Source organism: Dermacentor andersoni, chromosome 1, assembly GCF_023375885.2.
Source record: "Dermacentor andersoni chromosome 1, qqDerAnde1_hic_scaffold, whole genome shotgun sequence".
Classification (NCBI taxonomy): Eukaryota; Metazoa; Arthropoda; class Arachnida; order Ixodida; family Ixodidae; genus Dermacentor; species Dermacentor andersoni.
The window spans coordinates 51,132,887-51,147,754 of NC_092814.1; the positions used below are offsets into that span (position 1 = coordinate 51,132,887).

At 47.5% G+C, this 14,868-nt stretch overlaps 1 protein-coding gene across 2 annotated transcripts in view; it reads left to right on the top strand.

Moving 5' to 3' along the window:
* LOC126545357 (uncharacterized) overlaps positions 1–14,868 on the top strand; it is a 111,295-nt gene that overhangs the window by 61,675 nt on the left and 34,752 nt on the right. For both annotated transcript variants that reach the window (XM_072288557.1, XM_072288548.1), the window contains one exon: positions 6,371–6,459. In XM_072288557.1, coding sequence (XP_072144658.1) covers positions 6,371–6,459 — 89 coding nt within the window. The remainder of the gene's footprint in view (positions 1–6,370; positions 6,460–14,868) is intronic.

Below are 14,868 nucleotides of genomic sequence, written 5' to 3' on the forward strand. Positions count from 1 at the left end.
AATTCAGGAGCCATTCCTCTCTCTGAATATGGATGGCCAGCGAATCTGTAGCACATCACACAGGGTTAGACAAGGGTACATGTATTAATTTTCATCATTTGGTTATGGTAGTGACGATAACTTTGTGATTACTGTGATGTACAGCAATTGGTTCGGTTACAACCTTAGACAGGTTCTTGGCCAAAGTTAAATCTACACACGACCGTTGTTGAGTAGTTGAGTGACTTGGATGGGTGTGACTCTTCAAACCAAACTCTTCTGGCACATACTGAGTGAACCATTACTTGTCTAGTTTTGAAATGTCCTCATTGAAGGGTTCAACGATGATCACAGGGGGAGTGTCGTCACGGCTAGACCATGCAAAGTGCATGGTCATGAACTTCTCGATATCACACTTGGGCGTGCCTGGAGATGTATGCACAGTGGATATCCCAATTCCGTCTTTCGTTTGTACGGCACAGACGTCCCCACAGTTTCTGGCATTGTCTTCTTGCGAGTCAAGGGTGGGTGGTTGTATACATAGATTTTGTCCTTTGCGCATATGGCAACGCCTCTTGCTCGTGAGTCCATGTGCAGTTCACAAACAATTCCAGTATACTCATCGACTTGGAACAATGCGTCCTGATTTATTTATTTCACTTATTATTATTATTATTATTATTATTATTATCATTATTATTATTATTATTATTATTATTATTACTTCTTCTTCTTCTTCTTCTTCTTCTTCGTGTACACATATATATTTAAACATCGATTCTGTCAAAAGCCTTCCATCTCCGTAGAGCTAACATAGACACTCACGTTACCTACCCTCACCTGTGGACGCAACAAATCGGATGTTCTTTTCCTTAAAAAATTTATGCATGGAAAAATCTGCTGCTCGCACTTGCTTTCTAATGTGCGCTTTTACATTCCGCAGGAAGGCATAAGGAAACAGCGCGCCTTTCAGCCTTCAGATTTTTGTGGCCCTCTATCTAGAGTGCAGGTGACATATAGCGCCCATTCAAAGTACCTGGATATCTTCCTGCCTAATTTCAAGATTTTCCTGAAAGGAGTTGCAGAGGAATTTCAATAAGTGAACAAAAACTCTCATATCTGTCCTGCGTTCCGTCATTCTGTAATCCTCTTTTCTGTTTCTCCACTTTTGCGTTGTATTTTCTTCGTGTACACATGCTATGCTCCGTTAAAATCTGTATTCGCGAAATTATTATTATTATTTCTTTATGTGTGCGCGCGTGTGTATGTGTGCGTGCGTGAGCTTGCATTGTTCTTCCTGCGCATTGTTTTGCCGAGTGCGCCAGCACCAAAACCCTTGAGGAACGTACGTTGTTCCTGGGCACTTTAATAAACACATTTCATTCATTCATTCATTCATTGATATTTAAGGAGTGCTTGAAGCCTCCGGGGTCGGCCCTCGCTCACTTTTTTTTTATTGCTGACACACAAACACTAAAAATACATGGAACCCTAGCCATATACAGCTTCATTGTAAAAGCGCCAGAAACTTCTTTTTTTACTTCTACTTCTCTTATGACGTTAAGGGCAAGCTAGAGCGATCTACTGGCCCACAAGTAATGTGCAGTTAATTCTTTAGCAGGGTGGTGCAGGCCAAAGTGCGTTGGTTCCCCTTATGGTATACTGCACTGTTCACCACCAAGTAAATACCTCGCTGTTGAAACCCCTGTACAGCCTACACAACGAGCACTTTTTGTGTAATGCGCACGAACGCGTTCAACCGTTTTCAACACTTTCAACCACTCATACCTCGTACCGTCTAGGAGTGGAACTACTTGCCTGCCAATGTCTCTTCCTTTTCTAATCGTCGTATACGTATTTGAACGATCATATTTATCGTTTAATATAGGACCATACATTTGTGTAATATGTATATCATGCGCGTTTATATTTTCTGGTGATTTAACACGCCTTGCAAACATTGTTTCACCTAGCTGTTGTAAATATTTACGGTTAAAGTTGCATTGTTGCTTTTTTTTTTCTCGCGCGATCGCAGATCAGTCATGTCTCTAGTCATGTGTACACCCGTTGTGTTCCTTCGATCTCATTCAAACGATTCTTTTTTTTTTTTTTTTTGTTACGTATACTGTATGTTTTATTTTGTGTTACATCCTATACCTCCTTGGTCTTGCAATACGTCTGCAGTACATCTGTAAATAAACAAATAAATAAATGAGTAAATAACAAAATTCGCTAATAAATTAAATAATTTCTCCAAAAGACAAGCTTAGTTTGTGTTCTAGGCTCTTCATTACTTATTTCTTAGTCAAAAATACATTTACGAAGCGTTACGCGTCCTTCGTGCCCTCTAAAACAAAGGCAGTGCTGGCACCTAATCCTTTTGCGAGTTCACCTGCTTACGCGACTTCATCCTTCCGATAGTGTGCCTTCACTATCTATGTGACCTGCCTGGCCGCTTGTTGGCTATGGCGTTGTGCTACTAAGTCCGAGGTCGCGAGGTCGAATCCCAGCCGCAGCCGCCCCATTTCGATGGCGGTGAAATGCAAAAAAGCCCGTCGACTTAGGTGCACGCTAAAGAACCCCAGCTGATCAAAATGAATCCGGAGTCCCTCACTACGGCGTGCCTCATAATGAAGTCGTGGTTTTGGGACGTAAAACCCCAGAAATTAAAAAAAAAAAAAAGTGGCTTTGGTCAAAAATGTGACGAGACAGTTTGTTTCCGCAAAGGTTTCATGGAGCATTTCCGTTTTTTTAAACTCATTTTGTTTATAATCATGCACTCATTTTTACTGTACCATGCAAACTAATCGTGTGGCATTGTGATAATTGTAACCGCCAGGTACGCTTCTCGAACCTGTATGTGTACATATACGTTCATGTATTTTAAATGCGTATAATGTGTGTATCAGTGTATGTATATACATTTATCGCTTCCCTGTATTTTTTTATTTCTTTTTTTTCTCTTTTTTTTCCTTTTTCCTTGATATTGTAACAGTTTGTATGCTGCCTGTCATGCTTTGCCAGTCAAGCCCAATGTGGCTTTGGCAGGCCTGATGAATGTATTAGGTTGTATAGAAATAATAAGAGTTATATATATATATATATATATATATATATATATATATATATATATATATATATATATATATATATATATATATATATATATATATATACCGATACGAGATGGCGCCAGAGTGGCGCACCGTCGTCTGTTCACCGATGGCATACGGCGAGCGCGTCCAGCGATACCATATATGGAAACAGAGCGCTGCATGAGCGAAGGTCTATCTGCGGCGGCTGCTGTGTATCGCGTCCACGCGTCACCCACGCGCTGCCTCTCGCGATCTCCCGATTAGCGAGGCAGTCGCGCCGCACTTCGCTCCGTTTGCAATGTGCCGCACGAGGCAGATTGTCCGCGCCGGCCAATATATCGCGAAATTAAAACACGTATAGAGCTGCGCTGAAATTTCGCATTAGGGAGTATCGTAATCGTCGGTGAATTTTTCTTTTCCACATTCGCCAGTGCGTGACAGTGCATGATTCACTCACAGACGCATCGCCATCTCAGTTGCTTTGAGTATTAAGTAATGAAGCACAATGGGCGCTTGCTTATTGTTCCTTTTCTCGGCGGGGTAGTTTACGCGGCTCCGTTCCCAAAGCATCATCTGCGAGGGCCATCCTGGGCGGGGCGCAGAGCACACGGGCCGGTGCGCGCGGGACCCGTCACGTGTGTGAGCGGGGGAAGAAAGCGCGAGGAAGCCGCCGTCGCCGGAAGCCGGCTCGTGTGCAGCTTGATTACGTGCCCGCTCACGTCGGAAGCCGCCAGCGCAGAATTTTGCTCTCGTATCTCGCCGCCCCGATGCAGACGGAGACTCGTGCGAGCAGTCGCGAAAAGGGGGCGCTGGAAGTTGTTGCGACAGCCAGCGTATAGTTGTCGCACAGTTGTCGTCGGGCTTTCGACGCGCACCCATCCGCTTCAACGATAACAATCACGCGCCGTGGTTGTTCAGTGGCTATGGTGTTGGGATGCTGTGCACGAGGTCGCGGGATCGAATCCGGGCCACGGCGACCGCATTTCGATGGGGGCGAAACGCCAAAACACCCGTGTGCTTAGATTTAGGTGCACGTTAAAGAACCCCGGGTGGTCGAAATTTCCGGAGTCCTCCACTACTGCGTGCCTCATAATCAGAAAGTGGTTTTGGCACGTAAAACCCCGTAATCTAATTTTTAACGATAACAATCAGTAATAATGGGTTTCAGGAGGATGTATTTTCCCCATATTTATGAGGGCAACTTGCGCGTTACGAGAAGGTGCGGTACGAGAAGTTAACTTCCTGTGGCGCAAAACAGGACAACGTATATGGGAGATGGAACGACACGAAGGCGTGGTTTGATTTGGACAATATAGGCAAAGCATCGCTATCGGCGCCGCCAAAGCTGAGATGCAGTGATCAATCGAGGGATAGGGTTAAACAGTGTGATTTCTATACCTCCGTTATGAGCATAGTGGTTTTCAGAAATTACTTCTAGGATATATTCAATGAAAGATAGCGCACTCGTGTCAGTATGGCTTGAAAAAAAAAAAAAAAGAAGGTGTTGCGAGTCCCCTTTAAATGCGCATTAATGCTGCTGCGGCTGGCCTCGCCGCGACGAGGCGGCGTCACATGACAGGTCACTATCCTTATCATAATCATCAGCAGCAGCAGCTTGTTTACGCCACTTGATATATTTACGTGTTACGCGTTTCTCCAAAATCCATGCCAATCGCCTGTAACGACAGCGCTTCTGCAGTGGTGAATCGATAGCTTCCACTGCGGTGCGGCTCTGCTCGTAACTGCATACAGGCGGGTGGAGTGATGTGTACCGCTGCCGAGCTAGTCACCGCAAACAGCGGCCGCTGCGTCGGCGGATTAGAATGCGGGCCACGTGGACTCGCGACGGTGGTTAGCCTGGAGTGCGGCCAAGCCCCTAAACTGGCGAGCAGCCGTAACTCTCGACTCGCGGTCTCGTCCCGCCGAGAGCGCGTCTTTGTTTACGCGGCTATTTTCTCACCGCGGTCACCCACACACACGCCGGACGACGCGGCCGACCGCCAGCGCGAGGACGTGAGAACGGCCACACTTGCGCCGAGTGGGGCACCCGGGGGCTCGGCTCGGTGCCTCGCGGTGTGGCAGCTGTTTTCTGTATACTGCGTCTTGCGGTCAAGCGGTGGTGATGTCACCGCGCCCCTTATAGCGCTGCTTTATGAATGTCTGCCGATCACGTCTCGGAAGCTGCGTGTTGTGGATTTAAAAGCGCGCTGGCAGACAGCTATTCGAAAAATATTTCACGCTTGAAAACGAAAAATTGCAGAGACACTTAAGGCTGACTGCTTACGCGTGGAAATGCGGAAGCATTGTACTCCCTTTGGTGAAATGTTTTTTTCTTTCCCGTGTGTTCCTTGTCCGCGCAAGCTCTCGCTTGCGTTCGAACTGCGCCTTGATAAGGTCAAGTCAAAACGCGCTCGCTTGCCCGCAAGGAGTTCATGACTCCAAGGATCGCTCAACGGCATTCAAGGGGACATTAATGCCTTTTATTTTATGCTCTAGTTTTATGCGCTCATGATGTGGCGTCACCTCCTACCCATTGGCTGCGCCGTCACGTGCCCAATGACGCACGGCCTAGGCCACACCTTTAGTCCGCCCCACGCCGCCGTGGAGTCGGGGAAGCGTGCTCGTCTCGCACCCCGGATGCCCGGGATCGATGCCCACCCAGACTTAAATTTACCAAATATTCTTTTGAAAGGCATTAATTTACTTTGTTTACAGGAGCCTCCCTGAGAAATTTGACGTCAATGCGAGCATTTTTTACTTGTTTTTACTCTTTCCGCCGTCGGCCATTCTTGGTACCATCGCTCGGTGGCGACGCCGGATTTTCGCCTAAGGAAGCATACAATGATTTCGCATTGAAAGAAAAACCTGCTGTGAGTTGCAATGCTCACCAGATGGTTATGTCGCGACGTAATATGGCGTACACGTTGTAAAAGATGCGCCTCCTGCGTAATCCTGCATTAATACGAGTTTTGCGATTAGGCTGTCCTTTTCATTATTCTAAGAAAATTTTTATTATTACGCTACACAACTTTCGTCAACCGCGACCGGTACGGATGCGGTCGGCCCAGCTGTGTATAGCGAGTGTTATCTAAGATGGCCCGTCGTGTTGGTCGTATTGTTTGAGCTACAGACAAACCTCGGGCGATTCTCACAAAACTCCTGTTTCCTTACTATTGATGTCGTTCATGCCGACGTGACGATAAGCGTTCAGCGTTGTATTGACCAACGCGGTGTGTTCCACTATACGCACGCTGAAATGGCGTTCGCGACCTGACGAGCATCTGTTCGTTTTCCAGGTGGCCTGTCCAGAAGACGCAGGAGCACCTCATCCGGGTCTCTCACCTCATGACGGAGGACAGGATAGTCAGCATTTGTAGGCATTACGGTGAGTACGCCTGGTTATCAGTATTCCGGTTGTGTCCGGGAGTGTCTCTGCCTCCCTGCTATATCTCTTTCTTATACTTAATGTATAGTCATTTTGTCTACATTTAGTGTTACGATGGGCCGATTGACTCGTAGTGCATGATTAGCGAAGCCATAGACAAAAGTGGCACTATGTCAATGAACTGCTCAATCCGCACTGTATCTTAGCTGACAAATGGCCGTGGGGAAGTGGCCTTCGCACGTTAGTGTAACAAACCAAAGAGGCTACGAAAGAGTGCAGAATCTCAGTGCCTGTAGTCACTGGCACCTATGGCACGAAACATTACCAGTCGGCTGCACCGCACTGCATTGTGGTAAAACAGTGTGGTACACCTATGCGTGTTCTGCGTGGCTACGGGCTGCCCTGCTAGTATAACTGAGCGCAGCAGCCACTGGGAAGTTCGCGAGATTCTGTGCTCGTGACACCCGGTCGCAAGAAAGCTTGCTGGGAATCCGAAAGTGTCACCTTCGGTGGGGGCGAAGAGCAGAAACACTCGTGTACATATATTTAGGTAAAGAACCCCAAGTGGTCAACAGCAATCTGGAGCCCTCCACTAAAGCGTCTCTCATAACCGTAGCGTTGCCTTGGAACGTTAAACCACAAATCAATCAATCAATCAATCAATCAATCAATCAACTGATCGAAGCGTAACTGATGTACAAGCCTTGCTCCCGTTCTCAGCACCGACCGATAGCAGATAATTCTTAGTTTTTATTCGCTTTCTGCGTTTATACAGTCACGTCTCTTCGTCAGTAAAGACGCGGGTATCGCCGACTGAGATGCGGGCTCATTCATACGGAGTAATCGCTGGTAAGACGCTCATATCAGAGCACTGTTTCCCTAACAAGGACTGCAAACGTTTTCCCTTGTCATGCTCGTTATACAGGAGTGGAAACGGGATGGAGGCGCTAAGCGCCCGCTTCAAGCTGTCTATCCATGGAATCATCGGCCGCTCAGCCGCTTAGCTCGCGTACTTTCCTTCTATCCAACCTTTGCAAACCAGGGGTTCATCCAGAATTTCGATTTAATTTTTTTTTGGGGTGGGGGGGGGGGGGGGATACGAAGTTATTGGTTATATCTTTTTTTGAGCGAAAGGCGAGGGAAGGGGAGCTGTTCCAGGGGCTAGCGCTCTTTTTACCACGTTGTTTTATTTCATTAACGCTGAACGCTTTTTTTCAACAAATGGTGACGGAAAAGTTGCTAATTAGCAGAAGTACACTCATTAACCTTTTAAGCAAGCGTATCAAACGATATGTGAGAACGGAGTTCGCCCTTGTGGGTGCATATGTCGAGGTGATGTTGCGGAAAAAGTATTACAACGAAGGTGGAGACTGGCGGGCGCAGACAGGCGGGCACGAACGAACGCTGTATAGAAGGCCAAAATGTGCCTCGTTTTGCTGGATTATAAATTCAGTTCAATATTTAAACACCCATAGCATTCTGTCACCACGTTTGAGAGAGAAATAGAAGAGAGGACAGGCAGGGAGGTTAACCAGACGCACGTCCGGTTTGCTACCCTGCACTGGGGGAAGGGGTATAGATATATAAATAGAGAAAGAGGAGATAGAGAGGACGCAGTTTCGCGCTCATTTGAAGGTTCGCACCGAGTCTACACACGGTCGCCAAGACCTGTCGACTTCAGGTACTGCAACAACGCTTGCGTGGCTTTCTGTACCATCGACGCGTGCGGCCAATGTCCAAGGATCTTCATTTCCGAAAATGGTCTAGAGCCTAGCGGGTTCAATGCTGTCCGGAGAGCTTCACGCTCGACATCGTACTGGGGACAGAGACATGTGTTCAATCGTTTCTATAGCTTATAGTTCCACAAGAGTCGCACATGGGCGTATTCCCCATTCCAAGGCGGAACGAGTAGGCCTTCGTAAATTCCAACCCGAGCCAGAGGTGGTACAGAGGCGGCACAATACTGTCGCCCTAGAGCGGGAACCTCTTGATGGCACCTGTAGCTTTAAGGATGGATCAAGCCTATGAAGATGACAGTTCGGGTTGTTGGGAGAAGACCAGTATTTGTGTGTCATAGCTTTAGTCACGATAGGTAGCTTTCCTGCAGCGTCGGTTCTAGATAAGGTGATTGGAACTGGTCGGACTTCCAAATGCGCAGACGGCTTCCAGATGGCTTCGTCGGCGAGGTCATTACCAGCAATGTTGGTATGTTCAGGTAGCCACTGGAATATAATTTCATGCCCTTTAGCGAGAGCTTGACGGTGGTATTCTCTTATCTCATATGTCAGCTGCTCATGAGTCCTGTGATATAGGGCAAAATGCACACTCTGAAGTGGTGCCTTACAGTCGCAAAAAATGACCCATTTCTGAGGTGTCTCTGTCTGGAGGTATTTGACAGCAGCGCGCAGGGCAGCAAGCTGCTGTCAAGCGCCGTTGATGTTGTCATTTATGACAATTTGAATTCGATTGTAGTTTTAGTAGCCGGAATGACAACGACAACTGAAGAGCTGGTAGATCAGATCGAACTATCGGTATAGATGTGTATTCGCGGTCCCCGTATGTCTCATTCATTAATAGCAGTGTCATCTGTTTCAGAGCTATTTTTGGATGGAACGCCTTCTTCTTTACACCCGGAATACTCAGGCACACCTGAGAGAGAGAGAGAGAGAGAGAGAGATAGATAGATAGATAGATACATAGAGAGAGAGAGAGAGAGAAGGGGAAGGGGGGCACACCTGAGGCTGTTGTAGACACCACTAAGGGAATGAAGGCCTTGCTGCTGGTGTGTATTCCGATGGAAGACAATCTGGATGGGTGATGATAATTTCAGAAAACGTGGCACGATGCCTGTGCGACGGCAAGAACGTCAAGTGATGATCGGGGATGCGGGAAAGATGACGGATATGCGCCCTGAGACAGCCCACAGCCACGTATGTTTGGATGGCATGATCTTTGGCGAGCACGGTCGCTGCAGGTGTTGATGCGCAGCGAGGAAGTACTAAATACGGGCGCAATGCTTTACCCTGTAAGCTCTCCAATGAGGGAACATTTGACCTGCACGTACTAGACAACACTGGAAGGCCGTAGCGTAGATATGCTGGGAATATACATCTGAAGCATGAAGCGTACACGTGCGCCCCATGTTTTCCCGCACATGAATCTGAGTACCTAGTCAACCGACGACAGTTCTTTCTTCAAGTACGTGCAATGAGGGCTCCAGGAAAGATTTCGGTCGATTATTACACCCAAGAATCGATGGGTCTTTCCATAGGTGAGAGTGTGTCGATTAATGCAGGCTGGGTATGGCGTCATAGGTTGACGTGTGAATGCAGTCAATGCACATAAGGGACAGTTTTTAGAGTTTTCATTTGATTGCACAAATTTTATTCTTTTCTTCTATGCAGTACAAAGTAAAGCAAGTTCTTAACTACAAGTCTTGATAGAACAAAGTGGTGACGTTTTCAAAACTAAGCACAATATTATTTTGCACGAGAAAAAAAAATCTAAGGGTAATAGACACGCACTAGCTATATACCTTAAACAACACAATTAAAGTATAACAACTAAGCACAAAACGTATATATGCGCATTATGTCCGCTACAATCCGGTACATACAATATCGAAGGAAACTTCTAGGTCAACCGTGGCTGCTACATTCACAAACTAATAACTGAAAAGAAAAACGGGACTACACAAACTAGACAGTTCCACTGTGTCAGCTCGCACGTACACAACGGTACGGCGCGCATCTCGGAGCGCCGGCAGTTGCATAGACGAAAAGACACGGCCGTTTCCTGCGTTTCCTGCGACGTCAAGGTTTATCTGCTTCCTGCAGGTCGCAGTGTATATATCACTGTCGTCTGCGCGCTGTGGTATGCGCGCTGAACATGAAAATTGGGCCTCAAAATTAGGGCCACGTAACGTCCACAACGACGTCTGAAGTCATAGGCAGTCATTTCTTATATGACGATAAGGTGTTCCACTTCACCATTGCCGTGCCTTCTTAATGGCGCGCGAAGGGAACGCTTGCAGTAAATACGCGACGGCGAACGGAGCAAGTGGTCACATGATGCTTGACCGCGTTGCACACAAGCGCGCGCGTTCATCCATCGATGCGCCGCATGCGTTGGAATGTTCTAGGAACTCTAGCTTAGCTCTACCGCGCTCGCAGCGCCAGTCGGCGCCGTTCCAAGTAAGCGGTGGAGCGAGATGCGTGCTCCCAATTACTGACATTAGCTGCAGCAGAACCATGTGGCATCGTATAATCTCGGCCAACGATTCAAAATGGCGGAGCCACCGTAACGGATGCAGGCTATAAACAAGTGAACCAAATCGTTCAGCAGCGCAAGAATATAACTTGTAATGATAATAATAAATACATATATTACTAGAAGAACGCCATCTGTGTGAGTAAATTGAGAGAGTTGTCGCAAACAGGGCTAAGTATGCGGGACGCTACACCAAAATCAACAGGAAACAGGAAAACAAGATTGACGCTCGTTAGGAAACAGCATCTGGATAGCGCTAAGGGCACCTATTACGCTGCACGCTACCTACTACGCTACACCAACATACCTTACTAATAGAACGGTCACGCTGAACAGCACCGTACATGAAGGAATCGAAATCTGACACAGTTTCAGAGGCTGCAAATATCGAACCAAGGCAGAAATGTTCTATATGCAACAGCATTCATATCCCGCGGCTCACCAACGCCAAACAAATAGGTACTTGGGAGATTATTTGAAGAATTTGAGTTAACCTATTGCCGCACATAATCGCAAACGAAAAAGGACACGACTTTCTCTTGGTGCAGTATTTTTTTTTTCGTTCTAACAGATGTTTAAAGCAACAGGCAGCGTTATTCCGTCTTTCTAGGTATATTTATGGAAGATGTAGATGTTACTTGCGCGGCTAATCACAATGTCCAGGTGGCGAATGAAAACGATTCACTAATTTACTTCTCAATTACTCACTTTAGGGCACATGTTCCAATAACTAAATTGAAGCCGAGCAGTACTCAAGTCACGTTTACTTAACAAAAACACCAAAGCTATCACCGAGTTCGAGATATCCCGCGTTAAATTTTGCTACGTAATCATAGACGTTTGAGCTAGCGATTTACCAAAAATGTGCATCAAGTAGTTCGGGATTATCTTAAACGTAGCTCCACTGCATTTTTTTAGGAGATTTTGGAGGCACATATCTCGAAAATGGCGCTAGTCTTACTATTTCCGCTAAGCGTGAATGGCTTCACTACTGCTGATAAAGGCTGGACTTACAACTAAGCTGAAGCGTTAGGAATAAGTGCGATTTTTTTTTATATTCTGCAGACGGCACTATTTCGTGAATATTGTAGTTTATCACTTTTTGTTTTAGTTTACGTTGTTTTAGCCATGAGAAAAAGTTTACAACTGCTGCATATGTGACCTTTTAGATAAAAAAAGCTAATTGTTCCATAAGGAATAAATTCACAACATGGGCTTGGTATGTGCGTATACTAGATAATAAAAGTACTCTGAGAAGAAATAAAACCTAACTTTCTGTTCAAATCATGACCAGAGTGGAAAAATTGACGTTCTGGCTCAATTTGTGGCTCCGTTTTCGCAATGTAGTGGTTCAAGTCAAAATATGGCCTAATAAGAATAGTATATATTGTATACTTTGCTGCCAATTTATTTGAAAGTTTTAAATGAGTAAATTTTGTTTTAAGCGAGAAAAAAAAATTGAACAGCACAATCACAAGGTCGCGCGGAGCATCTCTTTGTTTCGCCTTCACTGCACAGCACGTCGGTGGGCGTTTTAGCCCGGCCTATTTCACGCGTTCCATTTTCTTCAACTTTTTGAAGCCAAGGTCTTCTTTTTTCTTTTTCTTTTTTGCCGAATTGCGATTGATTTGGGATTCAGATCGATTTGGGATTTGGGACTTGGTAGATTAAAAGAAAGAGAGAGAGATCGCAAGTTCCGCGCGGGTGAGGTATAGTAAGCCTCGTTCGCGGGCGTGAAAATGCACAAGAGAGAAGGAGAGAGAGAGAAAGCGGGTAAATGGAACGGCATGCGTAGAAATTAAATCCCCCTTCCAGATCATTGAGCAGTCTCGCCCGTCTCGCTACCGAGTAAAAAGCGACGACGCGCAAAGAGGGCCTCTCCGATTACACACCACGATAAGCGGGCGCTCGCGTTCCCCGAGTCGAGGCCACTATCTCGGTGTGCGTGGGAAACCGATGTCGCCACGCGGTTTCCAGGAAGGTCTCGCGCCGTGGTGGTTCCGCACGTGCCTGTAGCGTCCACACGTTGCGCTTCGTACAGCGCTCGCTTCTTCTTCGTCACTCATGCTTTCCTACAGTGCGTTCTCCTGCGTTCTCTTTTTCGCATTCATCCCAGTGAGGCCGGTTCTATTCCTGCGGGAAGGAACTTGAATGGGGCCCACACGAAAGCTTCAACGCGTGCCTGCGCGCGCGTGCGCGCGTGTCTTTTCCACACCAGAGAAGTTCGCTCAGAACTTTACCGGCGCCGCTTGCGTGGTGCCAACAGAGTGTGCCCGTGCGCGAGCGAGCCCGCATACACATGCGCTTCGTACTTCAGCTCGACGCCGCGCCTAGCCGCTCGCATCGTCGTTCGTCAGGCATGCGGAGACAACCGGCGGGGCTTAGGCGTCGGAGGACAGGCGCGAGGGCCTCCGGGGCGCGCAATTGTTTTTGGCCGCGCCGCGGCCTCGACACGAGGCAAGAAATGTGCCGCTTCAAAGGAAATGAAAGCGAGGAGAAACGTCAAATGGGAAACTCGGGCGTCGGGAAACGCGCCCTCCACAATGGGGCAATTGCGTCAGCGACTATTTTTGTCGCGCTCTTCCCGTATTGTATTAGCGCCTGCTGCCGCCGATATAACGCGTGCGAATAGCGAGAGCGTGTTTTTTTGCAAGGAGAAACAATCGGGAGCTTCCGGCCCGCCGCATCCTTGATTGCGCTTTGTGGGGCGCGCAGTTTATGTCTCCCCGCATATAACACTGCGTCATTGTGCCGCTGCATAAGTAATTGGCGCGGAGGCACCTGTTGTGAAACCCCCCGACAAGTTCGGCGCGCCGGCTATCTATGCAGACATCTGAGTGGCGGCGCTATCGCTGCCTTCGATCCAGAATGAGCCGGAGTACGGCCGTTCAGGCACGTTCGACAGTCGCCCTTGCGACCGCATCTGGATGTTTTCTCACTCGCCGAACGGCGACCTGCCGGTTCCTTCTGCGCTCGACCTCCTGGCGAACGCGGTACAGGTTTACTCGGTGCAGCGAAGTTTGAATTCGGTACTGTGTAATACTTTCCGGGCAGTGGCACATTCGTTGGGAGCCAGCTGCGGTTACCTCAAATCGAAACATCGCCGAGGAATTAGGTCGGCGGCACGTGCCGTCGATCTAGCACCGACTGAGAGTCATCTGTTCATTAACTGCGTATGGCAAAAAATAAACACGTGAATTCACTGCTCTAAGCACTTGCCGTGTGAACGGCTTGACGGAGGTACTATACAAGAAAAGGGAGAGCCAGTTTTTAGTGATCAGGCATATGTTTCTCTTGCAGAAGTACGTGGGCGTAGAGAGAGCATTTACGAATATATGCTATGTTTGTGAACTTGCCAAGCTGGGCCACTTTCTTGTCGAAGAGACAAACTCGGCATGCGCTTCGCATGTACACTTTGTCTTCTCGATCTCTCTTTCTTCAATCTCTAATGGTGCGTTGTTTAATATCTGTGCACTAAACCACGTACGGTATTTGCACGCTGTGATGCGCATGCGCTGCACTGCGTGCTGTCGCCGTGACGCTCTGTCTGTGTTAAAATAATAATAATAATAAACTGACACAGCCGTATCCCGCGTGTGAGAGGAAAAGGCTTTGCACTGTGCTTCATATAACCGTTGCAAAAGCAGCAGAGGCTTCGTCTTGTAGCGATGGGCCACATACACGCATAAGGTGGTAGTTGTCATGGCAGCATTAATCCACGAACCGTCATGCTTCAGCGCCCTCCCCGCAAAGGCTCATGTATACATGCCGTCGCTTGTTACGGTCTCGGCTTTCAGTTACGCGCCAGCGTGTCAGCTGCCATGGCAACATTAAGGCGATGCTGAAAGGGGCGGCCATAAGCGGCTCTTCTAAGTGAAGTGCATGTCACAAAGATAAAGAGGTTTAATACTGGTGAGAGAGTTGGGAGAGGTTAGCATCGCAGCAGAAGGACATCGACCACTGCACGCGAACATAGAACAGGAATAAGGGTGACAAAGAAGCGTGCGCGTCAATCGAACTCTCAACCTATTACGGTGCATCGCAGGGACTAAATGGGGCAGCACATTAGTCTCACTGCTTAAACACCCATGTTACTCTCGTTCGCCAAACAATGACCTACTCATTGCCCGTAATGCGTGG